The 20916-nt window shown below is 38.9% G+C and overlaps 1 protein-coding gene across 7 annotated transcripts in view; it reads right to left on the bottom strand.

Annotated features, from left to right (window-relative positions):
- Nucleotides 1-2136: 2136 nt before the first annotated feature.
- The window catches only part of LOC134224819 (mucin-2), a 261218-nt gene continuing 242438 nt past the window's right edge, over nucleotides 2137-20916 (bottom strand). For 6 of the 7 annotated variants that reach the window (XM_062704410.1, XM_062704411.1, XM_062704408.1 and 3 more), the window contains one exon: nucleotides 2137-5317. In XM_062704410.1, coding sequence (XP_062560394.1) covers nucleotides 5088-5317 — 230 coding nt within the window. In that variant the 3' untranslated portion in view covers nucleotides 2137-5087. The remainder of the gene's footprint in view (nucleotides 5318-20916) is intronic. The other variant, XM_062704415.1, reaches the window with a different exon arrangement.

The raw sequence follows: 20916 nt of genomic DNA, 5'->3' as shown, positions 1-20916 counted from the left end.
CAAAAATCGACTTTGAAAATATTTGGGGGAAATTGATCCCTCTCCAAGAACTTGTTTTGATAAAATTAGAAATGTGCCCTCAGATTTTTTAAATATTATCCCTTCAAAATACGCAGAATAATCGAATTACTGTGCGTATACATGAACAATTTTTTTTATTGAATTCGACCGCACATGCAATTTTAAAATTTGGGGAGACTTGATCCCCTTTCTATGAGATCTACGCAATAAATATTTTTTCATGCCAAACCTTCATCAAATCCGTCAAATCTACAAAAAATTAGAAGCCTAAGAACGGTTTTTAATTTTTTTGATTTTTTTCGCCAAATTTTTGTATGGGTGACTAACGGGGGATCAAGTGTCCCCATGTTGAGGCAATAACATCAAATCCAAATATCCTAAAACTTCGATGAAATGTTAACATTTTCATCAGTACAGATCAATAAGCATATTTATGGCTTGTTGCTGTGAAAAAACGAAAGACTTTGGTCATTGTTATGAAAAGTTGTTCAAATTTTGGGTGGCCAATAAAAAAATCTTTAGGAAGGTCAAAACATACAAACCGCGCAGAATAAATAAGGTTGTCAATCCAAAAAATATCTCACCACATAAAGGTCATTTGTCTAGAAGATATAACTAAAAAATACGCTAGAACAAAACTACTTTAGTTCTCGATAAAACAGGGAGGGATCAAGTCTCCCCGGGGATCAAGTCTACCCACCTTCCCCTACAGTTTCATTTCTACGACTTTTTTTCTGCTTATTTCGAAGCCATTAAAAATTTGACCAATTTCATCAATGAATTAAACGGAACCGGTCTTAGTAGGCAAGTGCATCCTGAGAATCAGATCAGGCCTCAACGTCAAGAAAATGAAGCGCAGGGACAGACATTCTGATTTCCAGATTAAGTTCATTTACGATTTTATTTTCTTGCGCTGTAGGTAATTCTGTTTTTTCAAGTCCGCTTTACTACATATTTTTCAATCAATTGATTCTTTTCAAAAATTAGGAATCATTCAAAGTCTTTCTAAATAATTCTGAATATTTCGAAATCATCTACTGTAAAAAATCGACGACAATAAAAAAAAACAATTAAATCAGTTGAACAAATCGAGTTTGAGGCAGTTTCAAACCGAGGAAAGTTTGTTCGGATTTCGGTCCTCTCGTACTTTAAAGCTAGTTTACAGATCAGGAGCTTGTCTGCAAGTTTCGCTTCCATATGTGCGGGTGGGATTTATGGGTTTCCGTTGTAGGAAGTTAGAATTTCGGCCCGATTCAAAATACAATCCGGCGGAAAATTCCGAGAGTCAGAGCTGTAAATTAACCGGGATTAATATATAAATGAACCGGGATTCGTTTGACTTTTCGCGAGGAAATTGCATGAGTTCCGCCCTTTTAGACGCACATGGGAACAAAATCAATGGACAAGATTTCCGATGTGTGCGACTACTTTTAGCGTCATTTTAATTAATTTCGATCAAAAAATACTGTGAATTGGTTAGATATTACATTCAAGCATATGCGCTAACCATATTCATGTAAATAATAAAAATTAAATTTTATTAATGTTCTTTTCTTGTTGTGATTCTTATCCGTAGATCCGTAGAAGGGTTTTAGCACGAAAAATCTATATGTAATCCTGCTTTGATATTTTTTTTTTGTTATTTTAAATTGTTCAGAATTGGAAAAGTTATTGATATTAGTCAGTAATGAAATCCATGTTTAAGAAAAGATTAAAAATTTCAAAATCCCTCAATTTAAAAAAAAATATTGGTGCTTTGTTTTTTCCACGCCCCTTTATTTGTAGTATTTTCCCACAATTAACTTAATACAAGAGAAGGTTATGGTGGTGAATGATTCACTCTAAAAAAATCCTCTAACTTTTTACACGGAAAATGAAAATTAAGCCCATAAATTTTGAAATTTCCACAGCTCTTGAATTTTCTCATAAGGTTTTTTGACATGTCCCGTTTTGCAAGTGCGTTTGTCCCGTTTTTTCACCGAAATGATCTGGTCAGCCTATTAATGCTGGTCTTTCCTTAGAGAAATGACAATCGATAAATAGATTCAGCTCCGTGGCGCGGTGTGTTGAGTTTGATTAGGTATTTCAAATTAATTTGTTGGTAGTCATCGGAAATTAAATAACACCAGTTCCGTTATTTATTATTTATTACTCATAATCTACGATTTGCTCGTTCCACTAATCTTTTCTTTCCAATCTTCTGATGCTTTTTTTTTCTAAAATAATCATTCCTTTTACTAATGTTAAGTGTATTCTAAGTGTTGTTTTATCATCGTTCCATACGTTTGTTAGCGATTATAAACTTAACATGATTTGCTTAGTTGCTAATTTTTGGTTTTTATACAACGCATTCGTTTCTCTTGGTGACATTGTGTCTGTTTTTATGTATGCCTGCTTGTCTTTGTGTACTCTATTACGCTGTTCCTCAACCCTTCATTGACCATACTATGCAAATGCCTTTTGTGGGTGATTTGATCACCCCAATCTAACCACTTGTTTCTCTCACACAACATGTCATTTCTACTTTTTATTGGATTATAAAAATTAACAACGACAACGACGCTGGCATGTTACTACATTTCTCTTCCAACTCTCTGGCAACATTCCAGTTCTAACTCTACAGAATGTGTGTCGACGTACAAAACAACTGTTCCGTCCTAAAGGGGACTAATATCCGCTAAATAAGAATGCCGTACAAAACTCTGTTCCCGTCATTTGCATGCTGTTCTGCACTAAGATACCGAATTGTTTTCTTCCTATTCATAGAAAGGCTTATCATATGTTTGCGCACCAGATGTAGAATAAGCAAAGAATAGCGCTAAAAAACAAAGGTTTTGTTCGATAGAAAACCGCAAGGAAATCGATCTTTGCCTAAGCCAAAAACGTGGTGGACCTCATCAAATCGTGTCATCGAACTGATTTTTTTTATCTACGTTGTGAACTCGATTATTCAACACTCGTACAATACATAGCGTACAACTCGTATTTAAAAAAATCATTTTTTTTTGCAAATTGTTTCACACATTACTATTTCAATGCTGAAAATTGTACGTAATGATTTGTTGTTATATATTAGATTCCATTAGAACAATAAAACTTGATTCCATAATGACTTTTTTGTCAAAAAAAACATGATGAGGGTAATCAAGTAATTACGTAATCATGTGTGTATCTGATTATTGAAATTTTTCATAAACAATTACAAGGGACTTAATCCAGACAAGACAACGTCTTCTTTAAATGAACGCGTTTTACCGATATAAGGCGAGCCGAGAAGATAATGCCTGCTTCAAATGAATGAGTTAATATTTATAATCCGTAACCAGCCCTATGAATGTATGTTGCATGTATGAAATCGACCACCTTATTCCGCTGATCGCCTCTAAAATACCCCGTCGGTAATAAGTTCGGTCCCGCTGTGTGGCGTGGGAAGCCTTCGTGATAACCTCCCTCAAAAACAATACCTTGTAAAACATCGCGTCAATCCCGAAATCTGTGAAAAACGTTCCCATTGTACGGTACAACATGGAAAAGTCTTCGTAAAATAAAAGTTATTAAAAATGACGATACTTTCTCGTGGAACAGCTGAGTTATTTGACATTTCGTGACGGCGATTTCCCTGACGCAGATGTCACTACATTTTCCTCCTACAAGCCCCGTCTAAGCTTACGCGAGAGCTCAGCGTAGTTAGATCCACAAGGATCAGTCCTCTCTGATCTTTTCATTGCACAAAATACTATTGGGGAGTTCCGTTTTGGCTTGCCAATTCATATACTTAAAAGTATATAATGCTAAATATTGAATAGTGGATTAATCATCAACATGAAATTTAAATCTATGTGATCGGCAGATTGAATAGAATCTAACCTATTTGAAAACTCCAAAAATCCGTATGATAATGGATTGTTATTGCTCGCTTTGATCGATTTGTATGCTGCCCATGATTGCAGATTTGAAACATTTGCATTTGTATGACCTTAAGTTCAGTCTGAAAACAGATTCTGTTTACATACTATCATCTGACCTCAATTAAGTAATAAATGGAATTTTATTTGCCTTGTCTGAAGTGAGCTTCGTGTAATTACTTTCATTAGCACGTATCACAGACTATAGTCAAATTTAATAAATATGCTAATGTTCCAAATATGATTATAAACAGTACGGTTTTCTATCGAACATTAAATATGAAGTATATTATGTAGCTTAATGATAGATGGCATCTAGATGTTAGCATATAATGCTGCTCTGCTCAAGTTTCCGAATATACTTCAAACTTTATCTTGTGATAGTTTTATAGTTCTGAAAAGCTCTGCTTGACCGCCAATATTATTTTTGACCGACATCGGATGTCTTATACGAAAGCAAGTTGTAAATCGCGACTAGCTTATTAATAGTTTTCAACTCGATTGTTAACTTTAGGTTTGAGTTTTATTCGGAAATTAAGACAGAGCCTAAGAAGGCAACTTTTCATCATTCGTAAATATCGTTATTTTTTTTCCAAAAGGTTGTCGCGCGAGGGACTTACATCTAGCTTCTACAAATTTCCGTTTCCTATGTTTGAACGATCTGCAATCCGAAAGTTGTGTCATCCTTAAATCAGATCGTCATTACTTTGGTCTGTTTAAAGCAAATAGTCTAATCAAATGAAACTTATTCAAGAAAATAAATCACTATAACCATCTAAGCATTTCAATTCTTAACAATGGATTCTGGGACCTACTCATGAATCTCTACTGTGACGTTTCACTACACCCATGTTATCCAGCTGAATATTTCAAAACACCAACCCATGCCAGCAGTATCTGTTCCCTAACACTACAACATATGTTTAATCAAATGTGATTAGTAAACGAATCCTGCAACGTCCTTAGCCGTTACTATTTCCTAAAGTTAATCTTAATTTATTCATACCAAGTATCTCTGTATTCATTGAGTTCTTCTAACCTTTTAGGGCCCATCACCAGGCTCGCTTCAATCATAAATTTACCTGTATCCGTGGCAAACAAAAAAAAATCTGTTCAGTGTCACATCAGTCAGCACCTTGCGCTGAGCGTTCGTATTTGGCCTTATCGGGTGTCGTCCTCGCCCTCGGACGAGCTGCGAATCGTGTTGTAGGACGAGTTACGGCTCTTCAGCATCCGCAGGAAGCTCCCGACGGCGAAGATCGTCCGCCGGTGCCGGTGAAAGATGCCCTGGTACAGTGCGTCCCGTAGTGCCTTGCGATCGTCTACGACATCTGGTTGGGAAGTAAGCGACGTTTGTCGTGGTACCACCAGTTGTGTGGTACCATTCCGACCTGCGGGTGTACAGAGTGAAAGAAACGGTCATGTTAGACGAGTATGTTTGTCGGAAAGATATTGCTAATAGACGGTACAGGATGAAGGCCAGCAGCGTAATACCCGTTGCATGCTCATTGTTCACGAACTCTACTGAGCAGTACGCAGCTCTTATTCGACACAAAGCCAAAGATTAGAGCATCAACCAAATCATAAAAGATCTGAGGGTTCTCATTTGTCATAACTATTTCCATGGTGAATGGAAATGTCTCCTATGAACTTTACAATTTGGATTGTAATGATTATCTATCGGAGCATCATATGGCGTTTCAAGTACACCAAAATGTGTTAAATGGAACCTGTGGAATTCAGCAAATTTCAGTAAGGCACTCATCTTAAGTTAGGGACCCTCCTTAGCCATGCGGTAAGATGCGCGGCTACAAAGCAAGACCATGCTGAGGGTTGCTGGGTTCGATTCCCGGTGCGGGTCTAGACAATTTTCGGATAGGAAATTGTCTCGACTTCCCTGGGCATAAAAGTATCATTGTGTTAGCCTCATGATATACGAATGATAAAATGATAACTTGGCTTAGAAACCTCGCAGTTAATACTGTGGAAGTGCTTAATGAACACTAAGCTACGAGGCGACAATGCCAATAAGAAGAAGAATTCAGGGATTCATCGTATTTAGTTTTTGAAGTATAACAAAAATAACTTTACCATGCAGTTGGTTGAGAGAATCAAATTCCTCTTGTTTGAGGCTAAACTGTATGCAGCGGAAACTAATTTTCTAGCAATTAGTTTAAAAAAAACTCGAAGTAGTCGCGCGTCTTACTGCGCGGCTAAGGAGGGCCCCCATCCCTGAATAACTACAACTTAGGCCTTAGGTCGATTATGGATTAGGCTAGGGCTCGGTTTGATAGATCTTACACCGTACACACTTAAAACTAATTCTCGAGCTCGGCAAAAAAAAATGCCGAGGCGTAACGGCAATCTTCTATTTTGCTGATATTTCAGCAAAAAATACGTTGGTTGCCGACTCTCGTCATTTTTTTTACTGATATATTTCTCAACTGTCTCAGTATGCCGTACTTCGGTAATAAAAAATACTGAAATTATCCGCAAAAACCAATTTTACCAACATCAGCAAAACTGATTGCCGAAACTCGGCATCTGGTGACTCTTTTGCCGAGAATCAGCAATTCATCTGTCATTCTTTCATCAAGTCTCGTGTGTGCTGGCGGTCGCCATTTTTATTCAATTAGTGAAAATTGAAAAAAGTTGTGCTGGAAAGTGATAGTGCTGGAAAGTGCCTCAAAATGGAACACATCTTGGAGACTATCAAACAAGAGGATGTAAGAATTTACGACCTATTTAGTAAGTATTTTTCTTTATAACAAACAATTATGAATAATTTTAGAAATATACCCCCGGCGTAACCTGTTTTTTCTGCAAGCAAATTATTTTTGGTTATGTCGATGAGCTTCAGCGACACATAAACCAACACATCCGGAACAGTGATTTTATTCCGGACGGTATATTCTACGATTGCATGTTTCCGAAATGCAAGTCGCGTTATGACCACTTTAAATCGTTAAAAAGGCACATACTCCAACAACATCCAATTCACTACGTTAATCCGGATAATCCGGTGGGGCAAAATCTATTTGCTGAGCTAGATCACGAACCCTGCAAGAAAAAACCCAAATTCGATGATGTCCCTGATGATCAGCCAGGTTGTGATGCCGGGAAATCCTCAGTGATGCGAATCAAAGAATGTATATCTCTTAGCATCTGCCGCATTTCTAAAGATGTTTCCCTCCCGCAAACGAAAATTTCGGAAATGATCAAAATGTGTGAAACACTTGTTCAAATGCTATGCGAATACTTTCTGGAAAATGTCGATGCATTCTTGGAAAAGAATGAAATCGACCAAACATCAGAAGAAGCATTGTCATTTTTAAACTGTTTTAATTTGCCTGACTTATTTTCACAAGTTTCAACGCTAGCAAAACAAACTCAGTTCTTAAACAAGCTTGCAGTAGCCGCTCCCAACCCAGTCGAGAAAATGCTTCAAACACGCGAAGACATTCGACACGTTGACGGAATTTCAAAAAAAGTTAGAGTAAACGAAACGTTTTCATACATTCCCATAATTGAAACACTTAAATTGATATTCAGAAACCCTCAAACACGAAAACTTCTAGATGACAGTCATCCAGATGACGAGTTTGTTAAGGAATACGAAACTTATCGAACGGGAGAGTCGTTCAAAAAAAGCGATTTTTTCAAAAACTACCCGAACACTATAGAACACTACCAGCTTTACGGGAGTTTCTAGATTACTCATTAAATTATGAGAAATTTGAGGCGTCGATAGACTGATTTAGTTTGTTGTTATATGTTGGTCTTTTCCTGTAACGTTGGATAGATCACTTTTACATAGTGTATTACGGAGTAAGATCTTTCAAACCGAGCTCTTGCTTAATATATTTTTGAGATAGGACAGATAGGTAGGTAGTTAAGGATTTTAAGCTACCAAATAGCAGTATCTAAAGTATAACTAAATAAACTTTTCCCTGCATATGATTGAAAGACTCGAATTCTCTTCGTTTGAGGCAAAACTGTATGCAGCGGAAGTAAATTTTTAAGCACTTAGTGCAATCGGTATCCATCATCCTAGGCTGAACTGAATAAAAGAAAAAAAATCGAGTTAGAGATTCAAATATGTAGGGGAACTGTTCCATTTTCCATCTCAATGAACATATATTCATCTCATCGCAAAACAGAGAAACACAGCACTAATCTTGTCGCTTCTTTTTGCTAACATGCGTGCTCACTGCTGAAAAAAATCACTTTGTTTCAATGCTTTGTTTTTGATGGGATGGAAATGGGAGCTATGAGATGAAGTGCTGAACCATTCCCCTACATATTAACTCTTTATGAACTTTACAGAACAAAACAAAAACTGTATCGAAACCGATACTGCATTGCTTATCAATAGTATGAAACTAAGGCGTTTTATAAATTACTCATGATATTTTGAGAAGTTTGAGGTGTCGAAAGACTAGTTTGTTTTGTAGTTTTATGTTGGCTTTTGTGCAGGAAATGTCATGTTTCCGGAACCTGTTCAGTGGTCATCCGGAGGTTAATTTATGTCTATATGGCTATTGTTGTCAACCATTCACATTGACCAATAATTACTTACACGAAAAAACCTGTTATGACGTTAAAAATTTCAAAATACTGAACATTTGATCAGAAAAGAATTTATGCCACACTTAAAAACTCCTCTGAAAGAGGGAAGGTCATCCTGAGCATTTTACCATTCTACTTTCTGGAAGTACTATTCTCCTTGGTCACAGTTAAAACCGCTTGCATTGTAGAAAATTTACTGAGAACAAGCTGTTTCAATTTGTCAATTTTGTCCCGGCAGTTTAAGGGTTAATATCCTAACTGTTTTACTGGGAATTAAAATAGTTTTGTTTTGAAGTTTTTGTATAGTTTTTCAAGGCGAATCTGCTGCCAAACGTTAGCGTCCCAGAAGCAGCACGAGGCGTCTGCTAGCTAGTGCAGTGTCTCGTCATCGATACTGCAATATGGTCCAATTCACCGAATGAACACAATGACGTTTGAGACGGGCGCTGTTTACTAAAAATGAACACTTGCATGAACTCGATGAATGAAAAAGTATTCATTCTTAGTAAGCAGCGCACCGCTCAAACGTCAATGATGAACTCGGTGCATTGGACCATAAGGTTCCTGCTTGGGGGAATGCACTGCAAACTAAGCCGAACCGTGAAAAACTAAAAGTGTTTTCCGGTTGATGACCATACGAGTTGCAAGCGCGTATAGAATGATGTCTTCAGAGACAGTATGCGTTATCGCCGGGCAGGGTGGTATATATCGGGTGGCCCAAACGGCCGAGTTTTGCGAGTGTTGGTGAGTGTTTTGCCGTTGCAACGGAAAAAATTCATCGAAAATTTGCCATAAAGAAACCGAATCAGCTGTTGTTTACTTTTTTGAAGTAACCAATTTGAGCAAAATGTTGAAAATTTTCAATGAAGGGATGTGTTGTCAGCATAAATACGACGGAATCTTAGTACTGCATGAGAAAAATCTTGTGCAATACTTCAATTTCGACGGAAAGTTTTTCTTTGTTTTGGTTAGTTGCCATAAGGAAACCGAATCGTGAACATTTTGCCATAAGAAAACCGAAAAGTTCATTGGGTGAGTACAAAATTCACCGAGCTCGGATTACCAACACAACTACACATCTTCCCACCCGTAATGTAGAGCCCTGATCGCCGGGATGGTACCCATTTGCAGCACCCTGTCGGAAGACATCGAGTGTTAACAGAGCGGAGAGACACCGGAATTATAAGGAAAATTGTGAAAATTCGTTCGGCAGGGTGGTATATATCGGGTGGCCCAAACGGCCGAGTTTTGCGAGTGTTGGTGAGTGTTTTGCCGTTGCAACGGAAAAAATTCATCGAAAATTTGCCATAAAGAAACCGAATCAGCTGTTGTTTACTTTTTTGAAGTAACCAATTTGAGCAAAATGTTGAAAATTTTCAATGAAGGGATGTGTTGTCAGCATAAATACGACGGAATCTTAGTACTGCATGAGAAAAATCTTGTGCAATACTTCAATTTCGACGGAAAGTTTTTCTTTGTTTTGGTTAGTTGCCATAAGGAAACCGAATCGTGAACATTTTGCCATAAGAAAACCGAAAAGTTCATTGGGTGAGTACAAAATTCACCGAGCTCGGATTACCAACACAACTACACATCTTCCCACCCGTAATGTAGAGCCCTGTTCGTTCGGTAGCGATGTGGCAGCAGGTGTGTACGGAGAAAAGACTGTCCAAACCTTCCAACGTGGATGAACAGAACCCGAGCAGGAGCGACGACCTTGATAACAGAAATTGGTATGAACTAGCCTTGCATAATTGAATAACAAAGTACCCGAGAAGTGAATTGCATAATAATTATAATCCCTTTTTTGCCTTTCTCGTATACTAAGTATACGGTAAAGGCTATATGATCGCTCCAAAAACAAACTTTTTATAGAAGGCCCGGAGACCAATAGTGTTATATACCAATCGACGAATTGAGGTGATGTCTGTGTGTGTGTGTGACGCAAAAAATGTCATTTTTCAGGCACTTATCCTCAACCGATTTGCTCGCAACAAATGTCACCTATTTTTCGGACACCTAACCTTAATCGTTTTACACGCAACAAGTTGCATTCGACGCATAATCATGTCCCAATGTGTCCTATTGATCATTGGCCAGATCGAAATATGGGATCGGAGGGTATGGCCGAAACACCATTTTTGCCTTTTACCTACAAAGTATACGAAAAGGCTATATGTTCGCTCCAAAACCAAACTTTTACAGAAGGCCTGGAGACCCATAATGTTATATACCCATCGACTCAGCTCGACGAACTGAGATGATGTCTCTGTGTGTGCAGAGCCTAAAATATTCATCTTCATGAAGCAACTTTAGTCCGAATTTTGACAAACATCGCATAAATATTCAAAACATAGAATGACATAGTCAGACGACTACTCCACGGAGTGTGCTTACTATGTGCAGAAAAAACATTATTAACATTGTTTATGTTGATGTTTACCGTTGAAAGTGTCTCGCGGATGAAAATCGGATTCAGTCCTGTGTGATAAATCACTTTACTCATTTGAAACGTGTTTAGATTTTAGATAATTTATCAAATTGTAAAATGTGCATAAATATTCAATGACTAATATTCAACTGAATATTGACTGTCCAGAGCCGACTATGAATGTGTCTGGAAGTGAACTGACAATTGAACAAAGGTGGACTTTACCAAAAATTTTCGATTATTTTACACTCTGTGTGTGTGTATGTGTGTGTGCGTGCACCAAAAGTGCGAAAAGATTAGCTCACTTTTTTGGTACTTATCCTCAACCGATTTACTTGCAACAAGTTTCATTCGACGCGGAGTCCTGTCGTATTGTTTTCTATTGAAAATTTGGAAGATCGGACTATGGGCACAGAAATTATGGCCAAAATAGCGCTTAAAAAGGTCTAGCTCACGTTTAATGCACTTACCCTCAATCGATTTACTCACAACAAATAGCATTGGACGCGGAATCCTGTTCTATTATTTTATATTGAAAATTGGCCAGATTGGACCTTATTACCTTAGATATTATGGCCAAAATACTTTTTGCCTTTCTTGTGCAACAAAGTTGTACCGAAAGGCTATAATTTCTCTCCGAAAACGAACTATCGGATGCTTCCACACTGATACACTTCCTTCCCTCTTCATACGGGAGTTTGGCAGAAGGACGGTCATGAGATTTATATCATAACAAATATTGCCCTCCGCTCGCTTGATGTGAATGACATTTTCGTTTTTTTTTGTGTAGTCGGAGCTTCAGTTTAACAAACATCCAAAAGTGATATCCTTAAAATATATGACTGGGTAAAATAAAACAGGGGTATGTACGTCAAAAAGATTGGAAAAGGAAAAAATTGTCGAAATTCTTATTGGCATATTGTAGATCAGCCGTGCGGTAAGACGCGCGGCTACAAAACAAGACCATGCTGAGGGTGGCTGGGTTCGATTCCCGGTGCCAGTCTAGACAATTTTCGGATTAGAAATTGTCTCGACTTCCCTGGGTATAAAAGTATCATCGTGTTAGCCTCATGATATACGAATGCAAAAATGGTAACTTGGCTTAGAAACCTCGCAGTTAATAACTCTGGAAGTGCTTAATGAACACTAAGCTGCGAGGCGGCTCTGTCCCAGTGTGGGGATGTAATGCCAATAAGAAGAAGAAGAAGAATAAGAAGATCAACTTGAAAACCGAACCGAGGTCTCACGACAATCGCATTTTCTCGCAATTCCGGATGTTGCAACTGCATCGCGAGTAATGCGCATCTGTGCCATAGTAGTGCACCACTCGCGATGCAGTTGCGACATCCGGGAATGGGAAAAAATATGATTTTCGGTTTTCAACTGAATCTACCATATCTTTGCCTTAAATAATCTGATTTTCATAGAACGGACAAAGAAATTTTTCTTTTTAACTCTTAGCTACTAGCTCATCTATTACCAAGCACTAACATTTTACGAAGGTCGAGAAAGGCACCATCATCGGTAGGTGGATTAATCTGGGTTTTTATTTGTTATACTCATGGCATTTATTTTAATCTATATATTCAATATATGTAGACATTCGTTGAGAATTGCTGGCTGCATCCCTTTGTTGTAGATTACAATATCAAGCAGATTTACACGAATAATGATATCCATTATAAACGCGCAATGCCGCATAAATAGATTAACAATATTAAATATTGTCTGGAACCATGTTAAATAAATATTTGTTGTAGGGTTCAAAAGGTTGTACTGTAAATCAATAAGGCTATGGGCACAACACCCAAACAATAATGTTAACATTAAGACTTGATATTCTAAATCGGCTCCCTGATTGAATTGTATATTCAACAACAATCCTCCAACATCAGATTCATTTAATACATGATAAACAAAATAAGTAGGGGGGTCCCGTAGCGTAGTTGGCTACACGTTCGCCTTTAAAGCGAATGGTCATGGGTTCGATTCCCAGCCCCTCCACCAAAACCCTCGTCAGTCGCCGGATGCGCAGCCTATGCGGTGGCGTATTGGGGTGAACGCCTTTCCGTCACGGCTGCCTGATGACGACTGACAACTTGTTCTTCTCGGAGGCATTCCTCCAAACGTTACCCGGATAAATGGCAACCGGACAATGCAACGATCAGGGTGGTAACTGCTGTGCAACGATCATTGGATAAACGACATGGACAAAACGAACACAATGGACTCACGACGAGATGGACCAGCAACGACAACAACAATGAATAATGGAAAAATCTAAAAATAGATTCTGTGTGGATTCTGGCTGCAGAATTCCATAGTAGATCTCGGCACAGTAGCGGTTAAATAACACAGAGTGCCTACCAAATAAATAAAGGAATAAAAAAAACAAAATAAATTAATAACTTTCTAGTCTAATAAACTAATGAAAAATAAGTTTTGGAATACATATTTATTAGGTTCCTATATGTGTTTTACCAAAAGCATACATCAATATAACTATAACTACAGGCTACAAAGCAAGACTATGCTCAGGGCTCAGGGCTATGTAGAGAATCGAGAGTATCGGGATATCCGATACTATTTGTGATCAATTAGATCTGCTAACCGAAAGCTTCCAGCAGCCTTGCGAGCAAATGCGTAGGATTGCCAATCCGGAGATGACGAGTTGGATTCTTGGTCCGTTTTTGGATGGAAAACATTCTCGACACCCTGGGCGTAGTGTATCCATTGTACTTGCCACACAATGCTAATGCTTATAAATGCTAATAGAATACTAAGTTGAAAAGCCGACCAAGCTCCAGTTGGAATGTAGAGCCATAAAATAGTTTTGGAACCCCAATCAATTGTGCAAAATTTGGGTTCGATTTGTTGTGTCCTCGATTTCCGCATCGCGTTTTAAGTTTGAAAGGAGATTAGTATGGGAAAACGTACTTTTTTATATTTTTGCTCTTAGCAGCTTCAATTTATCGTCAATCACGTGACTATAGACTTTGCCGAAGAATGTACGCAGCTGGAAGGTCTACAACAAATGTTATTTAGCTTCGAAAATTGATTGTTTAAACCATATGCAATAAATCAATGTTTCTGCCAGCACTACCGGACAAACTATGGTAAAACCCATCTTCCTTCTTCTCGGAATTTTCACTTTTATAATTTTCACTTTGTAAAATGATTCCGAATTACTCCCGTCAGCTCCAAAGCCCTATAAGATCAATAATTTTGAAACACAACTCAGTTAAATTATTGGCCCTCGTAGTTCGGCAGTGCTGGCAGAATAAACAATTTTTTGCATATGGTTTGAACAACCAATCTTTGAAACTTTTTTCGTGGACGTTCCAGCAACGTACGTTCTTCAGCAAAGTTTTTCGGCATCCTTTGGCTTATACTTGACAGCAATGTGCCACTTGGATTACGATGAATTGAAACCTCTTCCATACTAATTTCCATACAAAATTCAAACGCAATGCGGAAAGAGAGGAAGTAACTAATCGGGCCCAAATGCTGCACAGTTGGTTGGGACCTAGAATGGTTTAAAAAAACATTGATTTAAAAAAATGACCATAACGCCCCACTATGGGGCCTCCCCATACAAACTGGCGGACAAAAATATTTTCTTCCTTTCTTCGAGTTTTAAATGTTGTCATAACAGGAAAACGTTGTTAGGTAACAATTCCAGTCATTTCGCGACTAACTTTTGAAAAGGGCTTAATATTTTGACTCTCTGTTCAAAAATATATATAAATTTCCAGACGGCATCAATTTTTTGACGTAAACTACGTCTAAGGGGAAGACTCTGATACAGGGTGTAAAACCGAAATTTCCAAATTTGAGACCGTCACGAAATTAGGATAGATTTCAAACGCTAATAGCGTCTTTATCTTTCGATGGATTTTCGACATTTGCTTATCAATCGATTCAGAAACTCTCCAGCAATTTGCCAATTCTATTGATACTATTGATTATCAACGTTAAACTATTGAAAATGTTGTTTTTTTTTCCAAACCGGGTGAAAAATTCAATTCCGTTCATAAATCCCCAACACGGACATCAGATTGCAGTAAGGTACGGGCCTTTTGATCCACTGCTTCGTTTTCCCTGTGTATAAAAAGCCCCGTGTTTCGCGTGCGTGCGTCATTTTCTTTGTGGATGTCACGGCGAGCGGACCAGGGCGTCCAGAAGCGGTCCCAGTGACAACGGCTGTCTCAGCGGTGGTGGTGCGGATGAAATTTTTTCGGTCGGTGGTGGTGGCGGTCGTGGAAGCAGGAGCACATCATTTTCATCCGTGTCCCATCTTCGGCGGATCTGGCAATCGACGGCGTTCGTTGAGCCGAATCATCGGATGGCGGTCGCGCAGCCCAGTGGCTACTGATAAGGCACATAAGTGGCAATTAATCGGTTCTTTTCAGGACCATCATTATATTTGGGAGGAAGGTTAAGTTGAAATAATTTTCCTAAAGTGCAACCGTCTTCGGTGAAATTTTCTAGCGTAATTCGAAGTTGTATGATTTTAGTGATTGAGAATGTTTATATTATTTGTGGGCTTCGTGGCCGTGCGGTTAGCGACGTCAAACGTCTAGACGCATGTGCTGTGGAGTGTGGGTTCGATTCCCGCCCGGTAAGGAGAAAACTTTTCGTAAAGCGAAAAGCTCTCCACTGGTCCACTGGTTGTTGTGTAAATGTCCTGTCCGTTGTCTCATACTAGATGTTAAGTGTTCAGTCTGTGCGACCTCTGGTCGAAGACGGTGATTCTGTCTTTTTAGACGAACTTTCTTCATAGAACAAAGCATAATTGTTTGGCATCGGTAGCGGAATCATAGCATTAGTGCCGGTCCGAGCATAGGCTGTCATCGGAAGATTGCTACAGCAATTTATTCACTAATGTGGCGTTTGCAACGATTAGGATATTGTCGGCACAACATGAAATTTTCCCGCCAGACTAATTTTTTATTTTTCCTGTTGATTGAAAAAGAAATCGGTTCCGAGATGAACTTTATTCAAAGCGCAACGCTAACGTCGGTAGTTGAATCCCAAGCAAGTATCAGAAGGGGACCATGCAAACAATTGTTTCGCATTATGACTGAAAAATTTGTATGGCGTCAGTATTGATGTTTGCTACAGATTTTTTGACGTAAACTTCGTCTAAGGGGAAGACTCAGATACAGGGTTTAAAACGGAAATTTCCAAATTCGAGACTGTCACAAAAATTAGGATAGATTTCAAACGCTGATAGCGTCTTTATCTTATTTTCGACATTTGCTTATCAATCGATTCGGAAACCCTTCAGCAATTTGCCAATTCTATTGATACTATTGATTATCATTAATGCTTAATTTTTTTTCCAACACAAATATGATTTTGAAAAAGTATCACCGGCGCGTGCTTACTCGCAATCTACATGCTGATATATTTACAGTTACATCAAACAACTGAAAACCGAAATACGCCACTCCAAAATTACGAGGTGACAATGTTAGAAAGAGACAAAAGATAGGAAAAATAACACGGTGTGTAGTGCCTCCCCGAGTCACCTTGAGAGCCACTTTCATTGATGGTAGCCAATCGTTAGTACTTCATATCAAATATCATATCATATCATAGCATATAAAATAATATTGTGGCCAAATTTCATAAAATTTGGTCAACAAAAACCCCCCCGACAATAATAGAACAAAACCTGCCAAAGCCGTCATTCCTCCTACATCATACAAGAAAATTTAAACTGAGCGCTGCTAATGTTAATGACGACGACCGCGCGACCCACACCATCGCCGGGAATAAAATTTCCGGTAGGAGCTCCGCCGATGCCGAAGGTGGTACCACGGTCTGCTTTCCGCGACATCTCGAACGAAATGGCTCGCGCGCGCGGAAGAGCTGCTTTCTTGTAATCAATAAAGTTGAACCTGTAGCCACGCCCCTTTGGTGAGTGTGTGACGATTACACAATATTTGCATTCATACCGGACAACAAAGAGGCGGGACTAATGAGCCATCTTTATTGATTATAACAAAACTGCTCTCCCGCGCGCGCGTGGCCCATTCCAGTTCGAGACAGCAGCACGTACGGACGTGTTTTTGTTCGCGCCTTTTGACGTTAACTACGTCTAAGGGGAAGCCTCGAATACAGGGTGCAAAATGAAAATTTCCAAATTAGGGACCGTCACGAAATCATGTAAGATTTCAAACGGTAATGGCGACTTTATCTTTCGACGGATTTTCGAGATGTTGTTATTAATAGATTCGGAAACTTTCCACCAATTTGCTAATTGTATTAAAACTAGTCATTACCAACGGCAAACTATTGAAAATGTTATTTCTTTCCAAACCGGGTGAAAAATCAAAAATAATTAATCCCGTTCATAAATCCCCAACACGGACATCAAATTGCAGTAAGGTACGGGCCTTTTGATCCACTGCTTCGTTTTTCCTGTGTATAAAAAGCCCCGTGTTTCGCGTGCGCGCTTCATTTTCATTCTGGAATTCATGGAAAGCGGACCAAGGCGTCCAGAAGCGGTCCTAGCGACAACGGCTGTGGTGGTGCGGATGAAAATTTTTCGTTCGATAGTGGTGGCGGTCGTGGCAACAGCAGTACATCTTTACATCCGTGTTACAAGCAGCATTTTTGGATCTGGCGTTAACGGCGTGCGTAGAGCCGAATCATCAGATGGCTGTCGCGCAGTCCAGTAGTTGTTGTTGCTGAGGCACATAATTGGGAATGAATCGGATCTTTTCAGAACCACCATTATGTTTGGGAGGAAGGTTAAGTTGAAATAATTTGTCTATAGTGCAACCGCTAGGAACTAGAAAATTTTTCAGTGAAATATTCTATCGTGATTCTGAGCTCAATTATATGATGTTTGTCTAGCACTTGACTACTCTTCTTGCTGTGGATTTAATTTTGAACAATGATTCAGTAATTGATAAGTTATTGAGAAAGTTGATATAAGACGAACTTTTTTCATAGAACAAAGCATAATTGTTTGGTATCGGTAGCGGAATCATAGCATTACTGCCGGTCCGAGCGCGTATTAAAAGGAGAAGCTGCAAATATGTATTCACATGGATGGAAATATAACCTTAAACAAGTAGCAGGCTACCTACTAGAATTATAATCTTGATGGGAAATTTCACTTGACTGTTACTGCCATCCACGCGAATAATTATCGGCAGCGTCTTTTTATAACGCGCGCTTGTGATTCTGCTATCGATGGAAAACAATCTGCCATCACCAAGCAATTAAGTTTTACTTTGAACAAAATTCATCTCGCCTCAAGTTGTGACTTAAGAGCTACTTTCTCTGATGGTAGCCAATCGTTAGTACTTCAGACAAGAAAATTTAATCTGAGCGCGAACGACCGCATGAACTACACCATCGATGAGAATGAAATTTCCGGTAGCAGCTCCGCCGAAGCCGATGGTGGGACTACGATCTGCTTTTCGCGACATCTCGAACGAAATGGCTCGCGCGCGCGGAATAGCTGCTTTCTTGTAATCAATAAAGTTAAACCTGTAGTCACGCCCCTTTAGTAAGTGTGTGACGGGTACACAATATTTGCAGTCATACCGGACAACAAAGAGGCGGGACTAATAGGCCATCTTTATTGATTATAAGAAAACTGCTCTCCCGCGCGCGCGTGGCATTTCATTTGAAATATCGCGGAGAGCGGTCCCAGCATCGGTAGAGATGTCGCAAATTAATCGATTACTTCGATTAATCGATTATTTGTTGTGATAATTGATAAATTTTTAAATCGATTACTTTCTAACGATTAATCGATTCAATAATCGACAAGAATCGAGATTTTACGACATCTCTAAGCATCGGCGGAGATGCTGAGCAAGTTTTATTCCAAATACATATGGGATATTGGAAAAATCGGTTCTTCTCAGGGCTTCCATTCTATACAAATGAAGATTGAGGCGAGGCGAACTTTTTTCAAAGTGCTTGGAGACGCCATAAAGTTGCCTGGCGTCCGTAGCAGAATCATGAGCGCGCTTCGGAGGGAGATGCTACAAATATGTATTCGCATGGATGGCTTCAGTGGCAGCCAAGTTTAATTCTTTCAAGATTCTTATTTGGTTTTGTTATTCCAGCCTATGGCGTGGGTCGTGTGGTCGTTAGTGATTCGAAATATGCATTATTGGGAATTAATCGATTCTTCTCATGGACACCATTTTAAACATAGGAAGATTGAGGCGAGACGAATTTGTTCAAAGTACGACGTCGTAGCAGAATTACGTTGCCGTTCGTAGCAGAATAACGAGCGCGTATTGTAGAGAGCTGCTGCAAACATGTATTCTTGCACTGGCACAAGATTCTTCATTTCACCAAACTGTTTTACGTAGTTTACGTCGGGCGGTCGTGTCTTGTACACAACCCTTATGATTTTTTTAAATTTTTTTTCCGTCGTGCTATTACGATTTTCGTTAGTATATGAAATTTCTTTTAATTATCTTTACAATGCTATATACAAACCTCGGTATCAAGATTTTGAAGAGAAAAACCGCGTTTTTTACCTTTTCTCAACTTTGATAACTAATATCTCAAAAACTATAACTCGTTGGGACCTGAAATTTTGGGATTTTCTTATCTTGTGTATCTACTTTTGAAAAAAAAAATAGTTCAAAAATTATTGGTGAAAGTGGATTTTCCGATTGAAGTCCGCCAAAATCCCCATAGTGCGCCCCACTCTAGTGCTTATGAGGGTGCCGCTGAGTCGGGAGCATCTCGTTAAATAAGCACTACTTCTCCTCCCAAGTTATGGTGAAAATGGACGTGGCCAGGAGTAGTAATCCTCGTGCTGCTGTTCTAGATTCAAATCAAGGATCACACCTATCTTGATTTCTAATAGCAATCTGGATAGAGATTTCAAACGCACAACCCACATGAGTATCACTAGTGTTTAATTTTACGAAGTACACCGTAACTATGCTTTGCTATGCTATTATCGTATGCCTAATCTAGAAAAGCTTCAACACATGAACAAGTTTCTCGAAATTATAATAGTAGATCAGCGTAACGAATTCATAACTAAGAACTGCATAACATAGTCTCAAATGATTTGTTTGTGAAAAATATTGAGCTTGAGTAGCAGCAATATCAAAGTAACGTTGTCAAATTATTGCCAATGATGACATTTAGATTATCGTTTGACGTAGAATTCAATTGTTATTAAAATTGGAAAAACATCAAATTATTTTTTAGTAAGGATTGTGAGATGGGATGAGTACCTTACGATGGACAGGGCATGTTGTGATAATGCCGTACACCATTCTGCAAAATGGAGCACGATGTCTCCTGCTGACGGACCAATTAAAAAAAATCAGTTTCTCTAAAATACCCACTGTGTAGCTTGCTGCTGCGCCAGGAAATCACCCATTGCGCATTATTGCACTCGGCGAAGGTATCGCCTTACTCGGATCACTGTTGGACTCTGACTGAGGGAGAACGATGCTTGGCTGCTTGCTCGTCACCAACACCAAGACGGCATAAGCAGCATATAATATAGAGTGGTATACAACAGGGCTGTCTCGCCCCACACATCCCCCTTTCTCTCCGGATTTTTTATTAGTCTCTTGCAATTATAACTTGTCCTTGGTTTTCTTTTTAATTGTAAATGTAATATTGAGCTTATATTTAATTAAACACTCGGTACAAATACCACTATAAAGATTTATTTGCCGAAGGTACCATTCAAAGGGCAAGGAAATCGAAAACCATTTTCTACGGAATATTGTCTTATATTCAGGCAACGAACAGATATTTCCGGTTTGAATAGATGAAGTTTCCTCCAACGGTTGTTCATTCACCTCATTAATATGCTCCAAGATTCAATTTGTACGTTGGTCTTCCTGGTCTTCAACCCATAGAGGGCCATCGCACTTTGTAGGTGGTTGTAAGTACGATTTTCTACTACAATTTTGGCGCGTCAATCTCCAGCTGCTGAGCGAAGCACATCAACTCAACACCACGACCTCCTACCAAATA

The sequence above is a fragment of the Armigeres subalbatus genome, chromosome 3, assembly GCF_024139115.2.
Source record: "Armigeres subalbatus isolate Guangzhou_Male chromosome 3, GZ_Asu_2, whole genome shotgun sequence".
NCBI classification, from domain to species: domain Eukaryota; kingdom Metazoa; phylum Arthropoda; class Insecta; order Diptera; family Culicidae; genus Armigeres; species Armigeres subalbatus.
The sequence above is the reverse complement of the archived record's forward strand: the minus strand, read 5'-3'. Positions and strand labels throughout refer to the sequence as shown.